Here is a 23,640-nt window from a genome sequence, read left to right on the forward strand (position 1 = left end):
TACACCTTAATTAACCTTAATACAGAATAAAGAATGAACAAAGACTTCATAATGAACAAATTGTTTATTAAGAATGATTTAGGCTTAGTAGCTGCTTAATTGATACCCTAACCTCAACCCCTAAGTAGTACTAAGCCTGAATAATTCATTTTTCATTAGTAGATGGCAGATGTTCTTTTTTAAAAACAAAAAGTTGTTTTTTTTACCTGGACACGTTACATTTGAGCATCCGTCACCTTCTATGACGTGTCACTGATCAGCTGATCTTCAGGATGTGGCCTTCAGTCTGATGGACCTGTCAGACTGGCCACACCCCCTCTGGAGACCTGTTGAAGATTGTTTTTTGAAGCCCATTTCCTGCTGGGAACAACAGGCTTCAGGCAATGGGGAACAGCTTTAAAGAGAGATGCTCCCACTTGTCTGGGACAGGCTTCTCCAGAGACCGCCAGATGGCAGAGGGTGTGGCCAGTGCAAGACGTGTCAGGTCCATCAGATTGGCACCATCCTGAAGATCAGCTGATCAGTGACTCGTCACCTCAGTCGGATGACACTTCTGAGGAAGGTGACAGATGTTTACTGAAACATGTCCAGGTAAAGAAATAAAAAATAAAAAATTTTGTCCAAAAAAAGAACACACAAGTTATCATCATATTATGTGACTGCATGGCTGGACTGACCAGCCTAACTACGGATGGTAGCTTTAAGTCTTTGTTAATTCTTATTAAGACTAATTATGGTGTAGTTATTATAAAGTGGTACCCACAAAAACAACAATGATTCTTGTGAATTTAAACTTTTTTCTGGTTTGTTTTCATTTTTCCTTCCAGATTTTGTAATTTTACTCTAATAATTGTTCAGGGCCACCGTACGGGTTTGACTTGAACTTGTTATGTATATCAAATTATTGTACAGGAAACATTTAGATGAATTATATTAAAAGTAAAGTTAGTCCTAAGTGACAAACTGCGTAGATGTTCTGCATACACATAACATTACATTTGTATATTGTTGTCAGCAGTCGTGAGTGCACTTTTCTGCTTTTTCTCTGTAACATGATTAAAGCCATTCTCCTGTTGATGTTTTTGTTGTGTCCACGTGTTTGGACCGTTGCTGTGTCGGCCTTGGTTATTTTTGTTGGTTATTGTCTTATATGTCTCCATCATAGGTAAAATGCAAGATGGCAATATGGAGAGCAACCAGATCAAAGGTAACAAACCTCATCTCGATCTCTCCTGTGTTTCCCCTCATTCACACTGTGCACGCTCTGGGTCAGATTCTATTACTATTATACTATGTCAAATGCATTTTTAAAGGCTCACTATGGAACCTTTCTGGGGGACCTTCCACCATTGAAATTGTATTGTTTTGCTTGGAAGGTTCCGCACCATAGCCTTTAATGTATCTGTCTGTTACATGTATTCAATTAGAGGTGCTTTTATTGCTCAAAATTACCTTGAAAAGAATGTGCTCTTACTGTGAGTGGGATTGCCTCTCCACTGACCTGACTTAGAAGCAGGAGACACCACTAGGCTAACTTACAAGTTTAATTTATTACAAGTCATACTGGTGGTGAGTTGGATCCGCTGGCGGAGGAGGAAGCCGGACAGACCTGGCAGGCCCAAGCGTATTGTGAGGGTCTGCTGGGAACGTCTGGCGGAGCCCTCTGTCAGGGGGGTCTTCAACTCCCACCTCCGGGAGAGCTTCTCCCTGATCCCGGGGGAGGTTGGAGACATGGACTCCGAGTGGGCCATGTTCTCCACCTCTATTGTTGATGCGGCTGCTCGTAGCTGTGGTCGTAAGGTCTGTGGTGCTTGTCGCGGCGGCAATCCCCGAACCCGGTGGTGGACACCGGAAGTAAGGGATGCCGTCAAGCTGAAGAAGGAGTCCTATCGAGCCTTGTTGGCTCGTGGGACTCCTGAGGCAGCTGATGAGTACCGGCAGGCCAAGCGTGCCGCGGCTCGGGCAGTCGCAGAGGCAAAAACTCGGGGTTGGGAGGAGTTCGGGGAGGCCATGGAGGAGGACTATCGGACGGCCTCAAAGAGATTCTGGCAAACCGTCCGACGCCTCAGGAGGGGAAAGCAGTGCTTCACCAACACTGTTTACAGTGCGGGTGGAGAGCTGCTGACCTCGACTGGGGATGTTGTCGGGCGGTGGAAGGAATACTTTGAGGATCTCCTCAATCCCACTGTCACGTCTTCCGAGGAGGAAGCAGAAACTGGGGACCCAGAGGCGGACTCGTCCATCACCCTGGCTGAAGTCACTGAGGTGGTTGGCAAGCTCCTCGGTGGCAAGGCTCCGGGGGTGGATGAGATCCGTCCTGAGTACCTCAAGTCTCTGGATGTTGTGGGACTGTCTTGGCTGACACGTCTCTGCAACATCGCGTGGCGGTCGGGGACAGTACCTGTGGAATGGCAGACCTCTGTATAAAAAGGGGGACCGGAGGGTGTGTTCCAATTACAGGGGAATCACACTCCTCAGCCTTCCCGGTAAGGTCTATTCCAGGGTGCTGGAGAGGAGAATCCGACCGATAGTCGAACCTCGGATTCAGGAGGAGCAGTGTGGTTTTCGTCCTGGTCGTGGAACACTGGACCAGCTCTATACTCTCCATCGGGTCCTCGAGGGCTCATGGGAGTATGCCCAACCAGTCCACATGTGTTTTGTGGATCTGGAGAAGGCATTCGACTGTGTCCCTCGTGGTGTCCTTTGGGGGGTGCTCTGGGAGTATGGGGTCCGGGGCTCTTTGCTAAGGGCTGTCCGGTCCCTGTATGACCGGAGCAGGAGCTGTGTTCGCATTGCCGGCAGTAAGTCAGACCTGTTCCCTGTGCATGTTGGACTCCGCCAGGGCTGCCCTTTGTCACCGGTTCTGTTCATTATATTTATGGACAGAATTTCTAGGCGCAGCCAGGGGCCGGAGGGGGCCTGGTTTGGGAACCACAGGATTTCATCTCTGCTGTTTGCAGATGATGTTGTCCTGATGGCTTCTTCGAGCCAGGACCTGCAGCAGGCACTGGGGCGGTTTGCAGCCGAGTGTGAAGCGGCTGGGATGAGAATCAGCTCCTCCAAATCCGAGGCCATGGTTCTCGACCGGAAAAAGGTGGTTTGCTCTCTCCGGGTGGGTGGTGAGTCTCTGCCCCAAGTGGAGGAGTTCAAGTATCTCGGGGTCTTGTTCACGAGTGAGGGAAGGATGGAGCGTGAGATTGACAGGCGGATCGGTGCAGCGTCTGCAGTGATGCGGTCGCTGTATCGGTCCGTTGTGGTAAAGAAGGAGCTGAGCCGGAAGGCGAAGCTCTCGATTTACCGGTCAATCTACGTTCCTACCCTCACCTATGGTCATGAGCTTTGGGTAATGACCGAAAGGACAAGATCGCGGATACAAGCGGCCGGGCGCACCCTTAGGGATAGGGTGAGGAGCTCGGTCACACGGGAGGAGCTCGGAGTAGAGCCGCTGCTCCTACACGTTGAGAGGAACCAGCTGAGGTGGCTCGGGCATCTGCTCAGGATGCCTCCTGGAGGACGTGTCCGGGGTGAGGGAAGTCTGGGAGTCCCTGCTTAGACTGCTGCCCCCGCGACCCAGCCCCGGATAAGCGGAAGAAAATGGATGGATGGATGGACAAGTCATACCGGGGAATATTCCAGGCAAAACAATACAGTTGAGACAGTCAGGTGGAGGAAAAGTTCCAGAGTGCATCTTTAAATAAAACTGGATCTTCTGAAAAAAATAAGCTATCCCTCACATTGTCCCAGGACGTACACTCTGTCTCAGTAGTCTAGACGACCTTCTCTCTGTCTCTGAAGCTTTCATTGTTCTGTTGTTTCTCGTGTTTGTGTCGTCGACCTGTCTGTTTCTCCACTAAATTGTTGAATTGTGTTAAAATGACAAAAGGTGTAGGTTTTTGAGACACAAATACACCCATTAGTCATGATAAATTATTCTATTGTGATTTTGCAAAGTTAAAGGGTCACTATGTATCTCTTCTGGTCTCTAAGAAGATGTCCTTGCTTTGCCTGGAATGTTCCACTGTATGGCATTAAACTTAAGTCTCACTTGCATTTATTTTTAATGGCTAGAAATAAGTTGAAAAACATACATTGTTACTGTGTGTAGGGTCACCTCTGAACAGATTTGACTTGGCCTGGTGCTGTCATTCGTTTCCATAGTTACCATGTCATAGAATGGAACATTATAGGTAAAGCAAATCCATGACTATCTGTGTAACCCATAAACCTTTGTAATAGATTCTTACTTACTGTAGGAATGCATTCAAAAACAGTGTATATTAACATTCCAATTACTTGAGACCTTTTACTGGGATTAGTCTCAAATTATTTTTACGATTAGCCAAACTAGCCATTAGATTATTTTAAATTACTTCATTTTTTTAATAATGTGGCATCAGTGAGACTTACATTGTATTGCTGGTTTAAAATACTGTGTAATGTGGTTTAAGGTTTACGGAGACATTCTTCTTCATTTTCTTTTGCAGGTTACATCTTTAACTTTCTTTGACGCTCTTTGAAATGTTTTGGTTGTGCATAGATTATTTGATTTATTGAACGGTACAGTAAGGGTCAGAGCAGTATGGTTCTTTTCTGACACCAATATTTAATTTCAGAGGTAGTAATGCCACCTCTGCAACATTATAGACTACTTAGCACAATTTATTTAAAAAATGCATTTTTCACTATTTTCTGATCTGTTTTATAATGTTGTTTCCTCAAAACAAACATACCTTGAGTTGTGTTTTGTTCACACATGATTAACACACAAATCCTGAATATTTAGTTCTTCTCTCAAACAGAAAACACTCTGCTCCACCTTGTGATGCCAATAAGTGGAAATAATACAAGTGCCTCACTGTATTAACTTGGAATTTCCTATGTCGGAACAAAAGGTAAAAGGAGCTGTTAACTTGAAAACTACCACTACATGACATCACAAGGTGGAGCAGAGCATTTTGAGCTTTGGAGATGTAGACACACTAATTATAAAGGGTTGCTCAAACATGTGTGAATGAAACAAAACACAACTCCAGGTATGTTTTTGATGAGAAACGATAGTCTAACATGGCTTAGAAAAGTCAATTTTGCATAATACAGGACCTCTGAATGTACATTATGCAACTTTTTTTTTGGTGGAGGACAGATATGAAACTTTCTAGGTAAAGCAATAGCATCTTTATGGAGACAAGTAAGTAGCAAACCCTCCACTGGAAAAGTTACAGCATGCTTTTATTTGCTTTACCTGTTTTGAAAACCCATTCTAAACTGACCCATGCTGTACTGGTTTAGTTACAATCCTCCTTTTGAACAGAAAACAGGCTATTAGTATGTTGTTGTTGTTTTTAGGGCTGCACAAATATTGATATTGCAATAATAGATATCGAACAAAATGCATATATGAACAACACAAAGTTCTTCATTTATTCAGTATTTGTAAATAGAAAAAATCCCTTGTTTACCCTTGGTTTAGGTCCTGTTAAGTTACTGCATTGTGCATTGATTCTGATTGAATCTTGAGTAGTATTAGTGATTAGTGATAAAAGTGCTAATAAATGGATAAAAACAGGTGAGCTACAGTATTTTATAGAGTGGCATCAAGTTTTTGTTTTGTTGTTTGACTAAAAAATTAAGGAACATAGATTTTAGTCTCAATTTTGCAGAACTTATTGTGCCCAAAAGTAAATATTGTGCCCTAAATTTAAATATTGTGCGGCTCTAGTTGTTTGAAAAAAACAAAACATCTATAAACAATGCACTTTTTATTATTGCTTTGTGTGGTGGGATTACAGGACCTATCGATATCGCTGTGGCACTACCTTGTCTTTTTTGTAACATGCCTGTCCCATGTTTTCTCTTCACAGTCAAGAAGCAGGATGGTGCGGCTGCCATGGAGATGCAGCCTCTGAAGAGTGCGGAGGGAGGAGAGGAGGAGAAGGAGAGGAAGAAGGTGTCTGCACCCAAAAAGGAGAAATCTGTGCTGCAGGGGAAGCTCACCAAACTGGCTGTGCAAATCGGGAAAGCAGGTAGACACACCGAACAATCACTTAAAGTGGCATTACCTAACATCATCTAGTGGATGGAATGTTCCACAATATGACATTAATGTGTCTATCTTACATTCAAATACTGGAGTTTTTAGTACTCAAAAATACGCTGAACATGCATTCTTACTGGGAGCGGGTCTCTTCTACACACCATGACTTACCTGTAACTTGGTCTAGTTGCAGCACCTGCTAGTGTCCATGGAGAAGTTTGTGAACATTCACAAGATAGCAAGACACTCCACCCACCTTTCTCATATAAATGTTATGGGTTTTTTTTGTTTTTGTTTGTTTGGTTGTTTGGTTGGTGTTTTTTTTTGTTTTTTTTTTTGGGGGGGGGGGGGTAAAATGTCTTAAAGGTCCTATATCACACAAAATAAACTCTTGTGAGCTTAAGGCCATGTTATAATGCTGTTACCAACTCAAAAACACACCTGGAGTTGTGTTTTGTTTTTATTCACACATGTTAAAGCAGTTTCAAGTTAACAGCTACTTTTTACCTTTTGTGTGGACTTTAAAAACACAGTGGAGCACTTCCTGTATTGCCACATGACATCACAAGGTGGAAGAGAGTGTTTCTGTTCTAGAGAAGTACTCAGCCTAAATATACAGGGTTTGTGTGTTAAACATGTGTGAGTGAAACAAAATACAAATGTTTGTGATGAGGAAACATTAGAACACAGATCAGAAAATACCGCAATAATACTTTTAATAGAAATTGAAATATAGCTTAGCAGCCACACCTCAGTCATTTTGCCCCCAGGCAAATGACGCAATAGAAGTCCTTGTCTTGGAAAATGTTAAATGAGACAGATTCATATTGATAGAACATAACAAAGAATAAAAACACAAATGTTTGGATAGTGGAATATTTTAAGCAAAGCAAAAATATTTCCATGGAAACCCCTTGGACCCCCAACCAGTAAAATTACATGCTGCACCTTTGATGTCACTAATTTCTAGGAGGCAGAACAAAAAGAGCTCATCACAATTGGATAACATTAAATTTGAAATGAAAGTGCATATAAAGTAACTATGGACAATTCTTGGTTTAACTTTTGTCAAAACGCAGACACAAAACAGTGTGTCACACTCAACTTGACTTATTGCAAAAATGAATGGTTATAATAGATCAGAAAGATTAATCACAACCGTAGGATGGCACAAGGTTAGGTGCCAACCACAGACTGTATAAAGAAGTGGACTAAGGGAGTGTGACGTCACCCAGAGCCTTCGACCCCAGTCAGATGAAGCTCATCGAGCAGTAATAGGGTGAATTTGAACCCAAGTTTTATGTTTGGAATTCCGACCACGAGTGTCATAACAACAGAAGAGTCATGCCCTTTCCCGCCCGCACTGCAAGTTTGGCAAGGGGCGCTTAGCATCGCTGTCAGTCAAACCTGTAGCTAACGCTAGCGGGAGTGACCTTGGCGAAAGAAGGCAGCTGATTTGTCTCTTATTACTGTTCATATCTTGAGTGACGGACACAATAGCAACATAAAAATACCAGGACCAAAATGACCAACCTGACAGCAACATTTATGGAGAGAGGGGTGACAGTTTTCTAATGTAAAGTGAATTGGAGCCAGAGTTGATGGAGCCAGAAACACGCCCTTGCTCACTTCCTATTTGGAACACAGTAGTTAGCAGGTTAGCTATGTTCATTTATATATACAGTCTATGGCCCCAATATTTATAGCACATGACTAAGAGTAAAACCAGAAATGTTCAAAGGAAGCATAATTAAAGTAATTAAAATGTATATATCATAACTGCATGCTGTGCGTTAAACATATCAGATCCATAATTATCCAAAAATATATTATATAGAGTATTTCAACCGCAAATGGGCACTCAAAGCATTCAACATCAAAGAATCTCACCCATTCACACTCATTCATATACGAATAGAGACTGGAGGCAAGTCAGTTGTGTGTCCTGTCCAAGGACACAGCAGTGTGCATCTCCACCTGTAACTCATTCATCATTATCTCTTCAGTCAGTGTCATAATATGTGAAAGCATGTCAAACATTTCTTTCAAAACTATGAGAGTACATTGTTGTGAAATGCTGTACTCTTGAAGCTTGGCCCAGTTATTTTCGGGTTTGTTTACACTTGTAATCAGACCAAAACAACAGTGTAGGGCTCAATCAGGGCTGCACATTGTGTGTGTTTATTTATTTTACCTGCAAACTCCACATGAGCCGTAGCAAACCTTATTTAGTAATTTACCTCCTCTTTGTTCAAAGTTTGGCCTATTTACCATTAAATCCAAGAACAGGATTCACACTTTCTCATGTTAACAAATCCAATGTAATTTTAGCATTGTTCTATATGTAGTCTGCTTGTCTGTTTGTTACATTATACATACTTGTTTTGCAAGTTTATGAACACTCTTCATGTCAACTTTTTTGTCTTATTATAGTGATTAAAGGAGGAGTCTATTTTTACCGGACGCCCGATCCCACTGCAAGCCTTGTCACTTTGCACAAAATAGTAAAAAATATCACTTTATTCCTGTTTTACCCATTCAATAACCCTCAATCAGATTTATACGTCAAAAAACTATTCTAAATTTACAATATTGTTAAAAATCATGAGCTGCAATAAATAAGCGACAGAATACCACTTAAATCTCATCATATAGCCAAAAAATAACCAAAAATTCTCCCAGTAGTGCAAAAAAGTCCACACAATAAATGTTAACCCCAAAATAATGTTCCAGCTTCCATATACTGAATGATAAGTCGATATAGTCATTATTGTGACGGGCCTAGATGATACTTAATATTGCAATTTAATTTTCACTATCCCCAAAACACAACTTATGTTATCACTTTTTCAGTATCTTTCCAAACATTTCTTTTTACTTTACAGGACCTTTTTTATTATTATTATTATTATTTTATTTTTTTTACTTAAGACAGACTTCATTTTAAAAGCTTAACAAACTATTCTCTTTTCATCAACAATTCAACATGTCTGAAGTGTTCTACCTTTAAAATAACTTCTTAAAATTTTACTTTTCTGTTTTCTAGTGACAAATGTTCCACAACTCCAGCCATAGTTTGTTATATCACTGTAATGACCCCCCCCCTCAGACATAATGGGCCCCTCTTGGACAGACTCTTTTTACAGTGAGTCTTGCATCAGTTCGTGGGCCTGACTGATTGAATGGGGACAGTGTCATAACAATGTAACACCAGAGATGGATTAGCAGCAGCAGATACTGTTTGGACTAGAGCAATTTTTTTTAGCCAGATTCACCTCAAGCCTTTCAAGCATTCAAACATGAAATTAATGTTGATATTTGTATGTCATAACATGTAGCATACCTTAAAGCTGAATAAATGAGCAGTCAGTGAGGAGCTGTTAGTGCCATTGTTTTGTCTAGAATGTTCCACCCAGAATGAAAAAGCACAATCCATTTTAAAATAAGTCTGTCACTTGTTAGCATTTTTTTTTCCTTATTTTGCCACATTAGTTTGCCCTTTTGATGCATACTAACTTGTCAAAACTTGCACTGGTGTGAATACTCAAAGAAATCAGATAACTCACATCAGATGAAACTAATTTCAATAATATAACTCCAGAAATCAGGTAATGATCAGATTTGTGCATGTATTCAAACCAGCCAGTGATTGCAAAGTGATTGCTAATTATATTAAGAACACTCATTGAAACATTGTACATTAGTTTATAAACCTTTATTATATTATTATTGTGATGTTGGTGAAGACACTAGAGTCAATAGTGTGTTAGCCCGTAAAGCACAGTACGTTTGACCAGTGTGAGTGCAAACGGCACAGTAGGGACTTTGGCCTGGTTGGAGGAGATTGGCCAAAGCACGGCATGGTTGCTCATGTATACGCACATGCAGGATTTAGGCTTGCAAGCCCTGTCTCACAGAGAGGATAGACAATAAGATAAAAAAGTGAATGAACTCTGCTCCAAAACTCACGGAAAATCTGCGCTTGCCTTCAATACGGACTGTGGGCAGAGACAGAAGTTTTGAAGCCTCGTCTCCTGTTGTCCTCTCTCCTCCACACTGTTGTTAAATCCATAAAATCACAGAGTAGCGAGTATCACAGTAGGACTCATATCTGCCTCACTATTTAATAGATATTTCATGCCGCTGGACTTATTCTCTCTGCTGAATTGTTAGCACTGCTGCACGACATGTAAAAAAACAGTTCTGTGTGATGATGTCACCGGGCTGTGGCTTAGTTCAGTTATGGAGGTGTGAGTGCGGCCCATAAAACCCTACACATTTATGCTTGAGCCCAGCATGGTTCAAAACGCCTAGTGTGAGTGCACCCTTATAGACCCTTCACTCTTCACTGACACACACACACCTTGCCTCACCAAGAACTCTGTATCTTTTGTTTTTTGTTGTTTTTTAATATATAATTTAAATATTAATCACGGCTGCAAGATTAGTTGTAATCAAATTGAAAAAAGTACCTGCAGCAACAATGAAAATCCTGTCTTATTCTGCATAAAAACTGCTAACCCTGTAGTCTGCACAGGCTCTGAAAGTGTGATTTTTTTTTTTTTAGTTTGTCAGTTCAAATTTAAGTCTTTTTGTCAATTCTTTCAGACAAGTTTAAAATGTAAACTTAATAATTCTATTATTAAACAGAAATCGCAGATCTAATCATCATGCAGAAAAGTTGCAGTTAGATATTTTTCACAAATCCTTCAGCCCTAATGTTAATTTTTAGGTTATGTTTATTTTTTTGTGTGTAATTTCCAGGTTTGCTCATGTCGGCCATCACGGTCATCATCCTGGTCCTGTACTTCGCCATTGATAACTTTGTGATGCAGAAGCGTCCTTGGCTGACCGAATGCACTCCCATTTACATCCAGTACTTTGTCAAATTCTTCATCATCGGAGTCACTGTGCTGGTGGTGGCTGTGCCGGAGGGGCTGCCGTTGGCTGTCACTATCTCCCTGGCCTATTCTGTCAAAGTAAGGAGCAAAACATGTACTCATTTGCCACCTACTACTACTGTATTCTGAGGTGAATACAGTGGTAGTAATCTTGTTCGTCTCTATGTTGATGTTATTACTTTGCCTAGAATGTTCCACAGTATGGCATTGAACTTATCTATCTTGCATTGATTCATTAACAGATTTTTAAACTGCAAAGAATGACTTTAAAAAATGTGAATTTTTACTGTGAGGAGGATTGCCTCTCGACCACTTGGCCTGTGCCATCACTTTGTCTCCATGGAGATACAGTAGGGCAAAAAAAAAAATTAAATCAGGCACCAATTGTGCAAGTTCTCCCATTTAAAAAGGTGAGAGAGGCCTGTAATTTTCATCATAGGTTCACTTCAACTATGAGAGACAGAATGAGGGGGAAAAAAATCCAGAAAAATCACACTAAATGATTTTTCAAGAATTTATTTGCAAATTATGGTGGAAAATAAGTATTTCATCAATAACAAAGTTCAATACTTTGTTTTATACCTTTTGTTGGCAATGACAGAGGTCAAACGTTTTCTGTAAGTCTCCACAAGGTTTTTACATACTGGTAGTTTGGCCCATTCCTCCATGCAGATCTCTAGAGCAGTGATGTTCTGGAGCTGTCGCTGGGCAACACGGACTTTATGTTCATTATACGTGAAGTGTAGATAAGTTAAGGTGAACTTTGACCTACTCACTTCAAAGGTCAGTATTGTACACGTAACAAAACCAGTGCTCCCCTCACGAGCGCTGTGAGGATGCGCTGAATGCAGTTTCTTACTCCAAAACATGGTAGAAAATAAAGAGATCACTTTCACAACGATTTAAGACTGTAAAAGAAACCTGCGTGTATCTCATCTGCGGAGCCACTGTGGTGACGGCAAAGCTGCACAATGTGGAGGGACACTTCACTACGTCTCACAAAGCTCCATACTAACTACCCACGGGGACGCACACTCCCCACGGGCACTATGGGCAGAACAAGCCCAGAGCTAAACGCAGCTTTGGGTAAACAACAGGCTTTTTTCACGACACCGGTGAAAAAGTCACACAACGCAACCGAGATTTATTTAAAAATATGTAAGCTTATTTTTCTTTAACATTACATAATTGATAACTTTATGAAACATGGTGCAATGTGTATTATTTATGTTTTATTAAAAAGGTTTGTCAATGGATAGTGAAAATGGGACACTTTTCCTATGAGATGTAGTGATGTATATGTGATCTGGAAATTTAACAATTACTAAGATTAGTAAAGTTAAAGTGCTGAATACAGATATCTGTTTCCCTCCTTGCTCATTGTTGATAATTATTTTGAGAAATCATTAATGTGATCAGTGTCTTGCAACGTGATCAGTGTGTTCACATAGATGATTATCATTTATCATTATTAATAATGTATAACTAAAGGCAAACTGAGAAAATTTGTTATTTCAGAAGAGCGTCTCAAACTGATAGCCCTTCGTATGACTCAGTGCCCATAAAGTAGCTCTCAGGTTAAAAAAGGTTGGTGACCCCTGGTATAGATAGATAGATAGCTTTTTATGACTTAGACTCAAGGGTTGCCAAAACTGATCTTCAAAGTACAGTTGATTATTTAAAAAAAAAAAAACAGCAACAGCAACAAAAACCTCAATGTAAAATGTGAATGAGTAAATGCAGCCCATCTCTTCTTGCATCTGACTATGGCTGTAAAATGTGTCAAATTTGCGTAATGTAAACTATGCACTGACCTTGTATTATCTGGCATCAACAGAAAATGATGAAGGACAATAACCTTGTGCGTCACCTGGATGCCTGTGAGACCATGGGGAACGCCACAGCCATTTGCTCCGACAAGACAGGGACTCTAACCACAAACCGCATGACCGCAGTGCAGGTGTACGTGGGAGACATGCACTACAAAGAGATCCCAGACCCCGGAGTCCTGCCCCCCAAATCTCTGGAGCTACTCATCAATGCAATCTCCATCAACAGCGCCTACACCACCAAGATACTGGTAAGAGAGTGAACTAATCACACTATATATATGTGCATTGGTTTTTATCAATGTGCAGTTGTGAAAAGTGCTCTACCGAATCAAATTGTGCATTGAACCAAATTTCACTAAGGAAAATGTGTTTGTTCTGTCTTTTCTACATTTTCAGTTACTACTACAGATACTATCAGTTAAACCTTTTTGATTTAGAGTAAGTGACATTGAAAGCTATTTATGAGGCAATAATACACATCATTGTTTATGGTTTATTGGGCGTCAGTAGCTCAGTTGGTAGTGTGTGATTTGAAGGTTGGCAGTTCAAAAGCCACTCCCGACATAAACATCATTGGTAGAGCAGTCAGACCCACAGGTTGGTGGTGCGATTCCAGCTCGCTCCCACAGATGGGTACTGTTGTTGTGTACTTGGGCTAGACACTTAATCCATTTGCATACACTGGTGTATGAATGTGTGTGTGAATGGGTGAGTGGTTCCTTGATGTAAAGTGCTTTGAGTGCCTTGAAGGTGAAAAAGCCCTATATAAAAATGTAACCATTTACCATGTATTCATAGTTTATAAGCATTATGTAGATGACATGACAAGAAGTCATGGATTTTTTGTTATTGGCATAGTAACAGTTATAAGATATACACTGCACTAATGCTTGTTAATTCGTTATAAATAGTGTACTAAGGAACCTTATTTTTGTCCAACAAGAAGAAAGTATCTCAGTATCACTTTATAATAACTGCACCTTAATTAGTCATAAAGCATGAACAAAGAACTATTATAGCTCAGTCACTACTTAATTAAGGAGATATGGCAAGGAGTTAGGGATAGGGCAATAGTTGTGTTTGTTAATGTTTTATTAAGGCTAATTAAATTGTAGTTATTTTAAAGGGTTACTGGAGGTTTTTGGTTTAGAAATTTGAAGCCATTCAAGTGATGTACTTCTTCATAATATATTTGACTACAGTAGATTCTTTCTTCTTTCTTTCTCTACAAACCTTCTCTTTGCGATACTTAGGGGAAGTTACAGAATGCACTCAGGCTTACATAATGATAACTGCTTAAGAAAATTAAGCAAAGTGGTTCGAGTTGAGATTCAGAGAAGGTCTATTTTAAAGTACAGACAAATTTACATTTTTACTGTTTCTGCGGGAAATTCGGAGCTTGAGGTTGGGCTGGCCATATCGTATTTCTCATGGTATATTACTGTTTGCATCGGGGGTGATGTGAAATTCTAATATTATGATGTAATTTGAATGCACACTGCAGCTACAGATAATGCTAAAGAGCAGCCAAAGCACAGACGCTAGAGGATCTGCAGATGCGAATAACTAATTAACTCATTTCAAATTGGACTAGAACCTTAAACGTACAGCGATAATGATGAGCCATACCAGTGTTTTTTTGTTTTGATCTCATATCAAGTAATACTATGGCAAGTATTGTGATATTGAAACAATACACATATATTTTTGTATTCCATTGTTTTGTCATTCCATATTTTATTTTTTTTCCTACCTTGGTGTAATTATCTATATCATTATCACCCCAACTTGAACTGAAAAAAATGTATGTGCAGATAAAAAATTTTAGTCCTTTTTTTTGAGAAACCTGCATTTTTGGTGAAATTTTCAGTACTGATATTTTTGCACGAGAATGTATACTTTTCATACCTTATATAGCCATATATAAAAAATTGGGTTTGATCTATTACTATTAAAAGCCTGAGACATGTTAGCACTATTGAGTTAAAGCCAAGATTATTAACATTTTTTTTTCTCTATTATAACCTCTGTCTCTGTTGCATTTTTCTCATATCATGACATACATTTTAAGCCATGTCACCGGTCTACATGGCTTGACGTATCAGTGTATGTTAAACCTGGTCCCTTGCTCTTTATCTGAGCTCAGCATAAGCCTTTGCCGAGAGGTGTTATAAGGCTGTGAGGCTGTCTCCTCTCCAGACCTCTATGTCCTTGGCTGCTGCTTCCCATTCATTCAGCGTTCACTCAACTCGTCACCTTGAGAACGCTTGTGTAATTTGGTCTTATCTGATATGCAGACCGGAGCCCACTGTAATTGAATCCAATCCCTGTAAGTGCCGAAGATGGTCTCCTTGTTTACAGTGAAGCGCCAAGGACCGAATTCTTCCCAGCCAATTAGCCCTGGCAACAATCAGAAATAGATAAATAGACTGCAGACAGACAGATGGGGACTTGGCCTTTTAAAGAGGGTTTGGCAGACTTTCATGTTTGTCTAATTATAACTTTGTTTGGTGGGATAGTACCTCTGGTAAATATTTACCATAGTTTTACATCCGTACTGTGAAATACAGGAAGTAGCAGTGAGTTCTAAAATGAAATTCCTCTACCTGGGTCATCAATAGTGGTGGATCAAGTACTTAATTCTGCTACTCATGTAAATGTACAGATACTGGACCAAAAAATACTCAAGTATCAGTAAAAGTATCAAATGAAAAAAAAAAAAAATTCAGTAAAAGTATTAAAGTACCTTTTTAAAAAAGTACTGTTTAATGTGTAAGTTTTTCACCCAGATTTTGAGATCTAATAATGCTTCAAATGTAGTGATTTTGATAAAGATTTGGGCTAAACTTTGTTCAGTCAGAAAGAATTTAATTAATCGTTTTTTTTCTAGCTGCTTTTATCTGTATATTTTTGTTTGCTCAAGCTGCAAATGTGTTAAAAATAAACCCCAGAGCAGGTCTTAAACTATAATAAAAAGTACTTTTACTTTTCAGCCCTGTTCAAAAATGTAGTGGTGTAGAAAGTACAGATACCTGCTCTCAAAAGTAGTGAAGTAAAAGTAAAAATATCCACTTTAAATTCTAATAAAGTACAGATACCTGCAATTTATACTTAAGTACAGCACTTTACTTTTTTTACTTTGTTAGGTCATCAACACAAACAAAAGGCATGAACAATTTACACAAATTTTTCATTTTTTCTGAAAGTTTAAACATTTAAGAAAAGAGGGCCGTTGTCATTTATTTTTATTAGTCTAATCAGAACTATTGCATAATGTTGACAGGTTTTGGCGCTTGTTAACATGATGGTTGCTAGGTAACAGTTGTGGAATGATCTACTTGTGTCCTATCTGCTGCCCATGTCCAACCAGGAAGTATAATGATAAACTTAAAAACTAGAAAAAGCCTTTTTGTAAAATTTTAAATCTATAAATAAATGATTTTTTAGAGAAATTAGTAGTCTAACCGTTCATATGTACTTAAATCCCCAAACATTCAATCTGCTTAGCTCACATTTTGCTTATTCATAAGTTTTTTTTTTATATAAACCTAAACACATTACACTGAGTCTTAATCAGTTTGTAGCACACTGTAGTACTGTAATTTTCTGCTGATCTTCCATAACTCTAATCCTTCCTGTGTACTCACTTATGGCTGACCGAGGCGTTAGGGTCCCTATAGAAACAGCATCAAGAATAAGCCCAGGCCAACCAAACCAGCAGGATTTCACTTCCGCACCCTGTGGAGATATTATTACTATGATGATAGTCGAGCTACAGATGAATATTGTGTGTGTAAGCAAGCACAAACTGGTAAGCAAGTTCAATATCAAAAATAATCTTGTGCAATGTAGATGCCCTGGAAACAACAAGCTGACTTATAGTAAATTGATTGTTATTTTAATACTTTGGGCAAGACACTTAACCCACTTTGCCCCCAGTGTCTGCGTACACTGGTGTATGAGTGAGTGTATGTGTGAATGCATGAGTAGTTCCTTGGTGTAGGAAAGGGATATACAAAAAAGTTACCATTTACCATTTTATTTCGTATTTTATTTCAATGCAAATAATTCAGCTACTGTTAATGAAATAATAAAATACATAAATACAAACATCCTCTTTAAAATGCATATTGTGGGCCTGTTGTGTGTGAATATAATAGTGACTTCAGCTGATGATGGTGAAGGCACTTTTTCTCAAATTGCATAATGTTATCTTTGCTGAATGCTGCAGCCTCGTATGCATCTGTTGTACCTGTGTAGAAGCTTTATGCTGAGGGAATTAGGCTCCAGCAGTGGGCCTTTGTACATAACACAATACAAGTCAGTTTAATCCCTCCATTCATTGAACAGGTTATTTCTAGTACCAAGTGCATGTGAAGTACAGGTACATTCAACGTAAAGGGCGTGTTCACATTTGTCCTGGTGTGAGGCCAGTTTAATCCTGGTATAGACTCGATTTGGTCCCATTCTATCCCCATTTAGTCCCTGTCTAGTTCAAGTTTAGTCCCAATGATGATGTGTGCTAGTGTGAATGGTGCATAAGTCATTGTGTTGTGCTTTCAAGGAGTCATTTTGAAGATCTGGCATCATAATTTTGGACTTCACGCATCATATCCTTTTCATGGATTTTTCTTTTGTCCTTTTAGGAGATATAACATTGTATTTTGAATTGTTAATTTCGATGGCAACGGCACTAATATCTCATCATTCTGAAATCCATGTATAGGCCATAGTCATCACGCACACGTGGAAGTCCAGATGCCCTTGATGTAATATTCACCAAGTCCAATACACGAGTTGAATAGAACCTTACCCTTGACCCACTAGTTTATAAATAAGCATGAATTGAGAGCTTACCACGCATGCCACACACACACGATACACAGTAAAATATGTAAGCTTCAGGGGAGATGCTAAAACAGAGCAGATTGTCTATACATGTTGTTATACATTCATTCTATAGAAAACAACACCCAAGGCATGACGCTGATTGCCTGTTGGGGTGTTTTTGATATGGAGGCACGCAACCCTTTCAGAATACTTGAATACATTTCTTCGCTCATCACGTCACACAGCTCAATCTATGGTATAGGATTCAGCAGTGTGTCCATTGGTGCATGTTGTAAATGTGAAAATGAAGCTTCTCCACTGTAAAGCGTGTATGCACTGGCACCAAACCGGGGCTATAGGACGGGGCCATTATAAAGCCAGAGGCGCAGGGCTGATACGGTTATCAAAGGCTGCCTCTTTGCTTTGTGTCTCTGTGCTGTGAGGCCATCAAAGCTTCTATACCCTTTCTGCTCCCCACTGGATCGGCCTCTTATATAAGAACACAGCAGCAGCAGCTCGGGAGTGGCACTGGGCGAGTGGAGGCGAGAGATTCATTTGTGTTTGTTTTCACCATCTGAGATCAATTTATTCTGCATTCATGTCTCTTCTTTTTGGAAAATTTGCTACGAGCTAGAACTGTGTAATATATGGCAACCCAACTGCAATCGCAATTTGAGTTGGTGCATTATTAAATCGCAAAGGCTGCAATTATGTAGATAACAGTGTGTCCTCTGTGAAGAACAAAATATCCTATCCTATATTTAAAGAAGTGTTGTTTAGACCTCTATAAACAGGTTCTGAAATGTGTGCCTTCTTTGCATTAGTTCATCAGTTCATATTTCAGTTTTAATGCTCCTGGACCTGTTTACAATGTACTCTCTACAAAATCCTACCTTTTGAACTGATATCACAAATCTTATTGTTGTTAAAGTTGTTAAAGACAAAATTGTGCCGTCCTACCAGCTCCAATGAAAGGGCTTATCATTTATCAAGACCTTTTTTCCCATTTAGAAGTTAATCAGTAATGTATGAAAACTTCACACGAGATGGCACAAATTGACAATATTTATAAGGCCTGTCATGATAGCAAAACTTGAAGTGTGATATATTGCCGAAGAATATATAGATGATAAACGATAATACTGAAACTAATTTATGCCATTGACCCAAAAACCCTAAAGCAGGATCGCCCTAGTAAAACATTTTCTATGTGAACCATATTGTTAAAATACAAGATCTACATAGAAACAATTTATTCAACCTTCTATCCCAGATCTTATTGTTCAGATCCAGATCCACTGCTTGTCCACTAGCCATGACGGTGACTGACGGTGGTGAAGAACCATCCCCAATTCAGAATAGGCAGAAAAGCTAACAAGTTTCAATACTATGATAGAGGGCCCCCTTGTGGACAAACACCAGAACTAACATCTAAACATTGTGTTGAAATCGGAAACATGAGGCAGTCTGGTGCCGTTAAGGCAATTATAATCGAGTGCGATGATCATGACTATTAAAAAATATGATTAATGCAGACCTTTTTTTATCGAGGTTAATATTATCGTATATCGTCCCATCCTTGCCTACAATGTATACAAAATATTATTCCAGCTTTCATGTATTGAACGACAAGTCGATGTAGTGACAGGCCTAATATTTACATCCAGTACAGTACAATACAATACAATACTGTACTATAATTTGGAAAAAATAGACCACAGTAAAAAGGAAAACTGCACCATGTACCATTTACTGTGGGTTTGACTAGAATGCTATGTTTAATTTATATGGCTTTGGGTACTACTGTCACCATACTTCCAAATGGAACATAACTCGTCTCTTAATCAATAATTTATCAGTTCCACATAGCAATCCAAGCATTCAACTTTCCATGTATAATGTATATAGGATGCTGACTTTCTTGAGCTGTCTATCTATGTTATAATAGTTTGGTTTTTAGTTCACATTTTAGTAATCCTGGAAACGGTATATGTGAAGTAGGCATATGTTGTAGGCATGAATATATTTATTTAACCTTTATTTTACCAGGCAAAACATTAAGAACAAATTCTTATTTACAATGATGGCCTGGGCCTGCCAGAGCAGCCAAGGGAAGGGGAATTAACACAATTAGACTCACATAATTTCATTGAAATATAAAACAAACATTTACATCTGTCACTAAAAATCTCCTTTCATATCATTAGTAAAACATTTACACGTCTTTAAAAATTACCTTCAGTTTACATTTAAAAGCAGAAAGAGAAATGAAGGAGTCCAGTTTAAGTGAGCTTTGAGCCAAATCCCAATCATTAGCATCATATATCATGATCAAAATAATTACGATTATATCACGATGATTAATAAAGTTGCTGATAGTGTAAAAATGTTCTGTATATGATTGATTATAATTTAAATATTATAGGTTTTATAAAACAACTGATATAGTACTGTACTTTGCTATAAATGAAAACAACGATTATGTCTGTTGGCTATTATCACGATTATATAAATGTTCCATGAACTATTATTGTTTACCTTTTTTAGCACAATAAACAATATTGTTGTTTGTTGCCCCATTCCTAATTTTAATTCTCTCTTACCAAAGTCTAATTGCCCCCACTGCAGATTTTATCATGCCACTTCTATTACTGAAAAACTTCTTTAATTGTAAACTTGACTGCATTTAAAAGTAACTTATGTGTACAGACACATTTATTACTACAGAATTTTGGTACAATTACTGTTTCAGTTTAGCTAAAATCAGAGGAATACATCAAGTACTTGACCATGCAATTTTCAAACTATGGTATTAGTGAGGAAAAGTCATAGACTGAATAAAGAAGTGGACTAAGGAAGTGTGATGTCACCCATAGCGTTCGGCTCCAGCCAAATGAAGCTCATCAAGGCTGTAACCGTTATAGAGGTGAATTTGGAGCCAAGTTCCATATTTGGAATTCCAACTACGAGTATCATAGCAACCAAAGAGCCAATCTGATGAAGCCTGTTGAAGGTAATGCCTCTTCCTAACCACACAGCTGGTTTAGCAGGGAGCAGTTGCTTAGCAACACTGTCAATCAAACCTGTTGCTAACTCTGAGGCGACCTCAGGGAAAAAAGCACCTGATTTGTCTGTTATTAATGTTCATTTCTTGATTTAGGGACAAAATAGCAAAATAAAATTATCAGGATCGTGTACAGCAGGTTAATATGAACATTTTAAGACCAAAATGATGAGCCTGACAGCAGCAGTTACAGAGAGTTTTTCAATAGAAGGTGAATGAGTCGAGTGAGTCGATGGAGCCGGAAGCACAACCACAATCACTTCCTATTTGGAACATGGCAGTTAGCAGTTTGGCTATGTCCATTTTTATATACATTCTATGGGAAAAATCAAAAACTCTGCTCTTGTGGTGTGTGATTTTCACTTCTCTAATTAGGGTTAAATAAATACATAAGAAACATAAAGCTGCTTTTACACTAATATAATACAACTCAATATGAAAGCACTGGACCATGTACACAGAATACATTTTAATTCACATACATTTTCAAAGTATTCTTCATATCACTGCATATTATCTAACATCAGATCATTTTGCGATCTTATCTCATAGTGTTTAATCTGCTCGGTGGTAATTATAGTTAGAGATATTTTTGAACAGCCTATTGTTGTAGTCTATATATGGCTTGGGTTTACAGTGCTTTTGTCATCTGGGGGCTGCATGCTCTTTTGCACAGTAAGAGAGAGGACATGCGTTCTAAGCTCCCAGCACCCACTGCCCCTGCATCAGAAAATAGTTTTAATCCAGAAAAAAGCTGAGCTATCTTTAGTTCTCGTGTGCAGGTTTTAAATTGCAGTGAAACTCGACTGGGAGTGACTGGGAGGTTATCATTGTATTAAAATAACAGCGCTTTGATGTTTCAGTAGCAAAAGATAATGAGTTCTTCAATTTCCCCTTCGCACGACACAAAAGATTTTACGCTTTTATTAAAATTGTTTCATGTGGATTTGAATGACCAGGACAATTTAAATCAATGGTCACTTCCACTAAGAGCACAACCTATTTTTATATTACGCAATGCAAAAATAATGGGATGTGATTTAGTGCAAGTCACAGTTGAATAATTAAAAAGGAATGTAGATTTTCAAAGTGGTTGCATCAGACAAATGAGCCATATGTGCAATGAAATTCTCGTTATAGTACAAAGGCATTTTTCAGGCTGGAGATGCAATTACAGAATTAAAATGTGAAGGTCATCTATTGAAGTTTGTGCGTTATTAGATTATTATACGGCCACAGATTTTCGGCATGGCATCCCCTTAAGAGCACAGCTAACAACTTAAAGATAAATGATTGTAGGATGAGGCCTTGATCCAAACAAGAGGCTGGAATAGAAAGTTCTAAGTAATAATAAATTAGTTTTATATGGAGCTTTTCAAGAATAAATCAAAGCACTTCTATGTTTAGAATATGGTGATCTAAACATATTTAGATCACCATATTACCTTTTATCTTTCTGAAAATGCTATATTTGCCGAAAACATAGTATTAACATGTTTTATAAGTTTTGATTCCCCCTCTCTTTGCTCTCCCTGCTAAGTCGCTCCCCATTCAGAGCGTTATCACAGCACAATCGACCTGCATTCTGCTAATGAAACTGCTGCACATGGTTTCAGGCCAAGTTGTAGTGTAATGTTTTGTATCTTACTTTTGTATATTTATGAAGCGTTGTCTTGTGGGAGCATGGATGACGTAGGCTTGCGGGCTGAGAATTGGACAGAATCGTACTGCTAACCGCAAAGAGGGTTTTAATAGTGCCCGGGAGAGATCGCTAAAATACTCAAACATGCACGGATGACATCTAAAACCTCTTCAGACATGTTTTTGATGAGAGAACAACGTTGTAACGGTAGTAATGGTAGAAAGCTCCAAAAAGTCTTTAGTTTGTTTTGTGGAAGAGATGAGATGAAACTTGCTTTGTTTAAATTATCATTGCTAAAACTTTGGATGCATATATATTCAAATGTTCTTTAGTAATAGCTTTCTGTAGTGCTTACTCATTTTAGGAATTTAGAAACTGATTGCAGTGAAATAACTTTAATGAGGCTCCCACATTTTAATTGTATCTTTTGAATGTTTAAATCAAATTAGTCAAGTGATTTGAGTTTTAACAGTGTTGTGTTGTAGTCTTGGTAGAATATTGATTGATTATGCAACAACTTAATGCCTTCTCACTCCGGTAGGTATAGGAATATGAATAGTAATAGTAGATCAATATAAGTCGGAAATAGCAACAGACAAGAGATAAGAGATTTTTTATTCTGCCTTTGGGCAAGACACTTCTCCAACCATGTATGAATGAGAAAGCTCACAAGAGTGTGGGATGAAAGGTGCCCTTATTTACTGGGGTACTATTTACTGGTCAGTGATCCAGCTAAGTTTGTTCTGTATATTCAGTCTCTCCTTAGAACACAAGAAATGTTCTCTCACCTCTCACTCTCTCTCACCTGATTCTGTGGCAAATCTGCAGTGTTTTTCAGTCCCCTGTGACATTTTTTCCCTACCTTTTTTCCTCGTAAGCAGCCATATTTGTTTTGATACCAGCGGCCCATGCGCGTCCCTGATTGGCTGATTGTCAATCACACCTGTTTAAACTTGAGAAGATAAAATCGATGCCAGTCTACACAGCTTTATAAAGTGAAGCTTGTATTCTTATCAAACTATTTACCATGGGTAATACGAGGTTTTAGTTAGGTCAAGAGACAAGGACAAAAAAGGATGTAAAAAATTAAAAGTTCAAATTGCTGATCTAAACTCCGAACTCCCATTATATCCGTTTGTTCTGCACTAATCAATCTTCGACTCTCTAAACTCTTGCAGCTGATTAACAATCTGTCTGTCACACTTCAAAGCACGCTCCAGCTAGAGTCGGCACCGCCATATTTGGACTGCTGCGTGTCTGTGATGAAACAATTTGCAATTCTTCAAAAAAAAAAAGGCAAAAAAAAGGCTAAATGATAAAAGCGGAGCCTGAAGAGC

General features: G+C 38.8%; 1 protein-coding gene across 1 annotated transcript in view; it reads left to right on the forward strand.

Annotated features, from left to right (window-relative positions):
- atp2b2 (ATPase plasma membrane Ca2+ transporting 2) overlaps positions 1-23,640 on the forward strand; it is a 143,866-nt gene that overhangs the window by 88,561 nt on the left and 31,665 nt on the right. The window contains exons 9-12 of the mRNA XM_055221696.1: positions 1,166-1,207; positions 5,862-6,023; positions 10,799-11,013; positions 12,773-13,015. Coding sequence (XP_055077671.1) covers positions 1,166-1,207; positions 5,862-6,023; positions 10,799-11,013; positions 12,773-13,015 — 662 coding nt within the window. The remainder of the gene's footprint in view (positions 1-1,165; positions 1,208-5,861; positions 6,024-10,798; positions 11,014-12,772; positions 13,016-23,640) is intronic.

The sequence above is a fragment of the Periophthalmus magnuspinnatus genome, chromosome 5 (assembly GCF_009829125.3).
Source record: "Periophthalmus magnuspinnatus isolate fPerMag1 chromosome 5, fPerMag1.2.pri, whole genome shotgun sequence".
Lineage (NCBI taxonomy): Eukaryota > Metazoa > Chordata > Actinopteri > Gobiiformes > Gobiidae > Periophthalmus > Periophthalmus magnuspinnatus.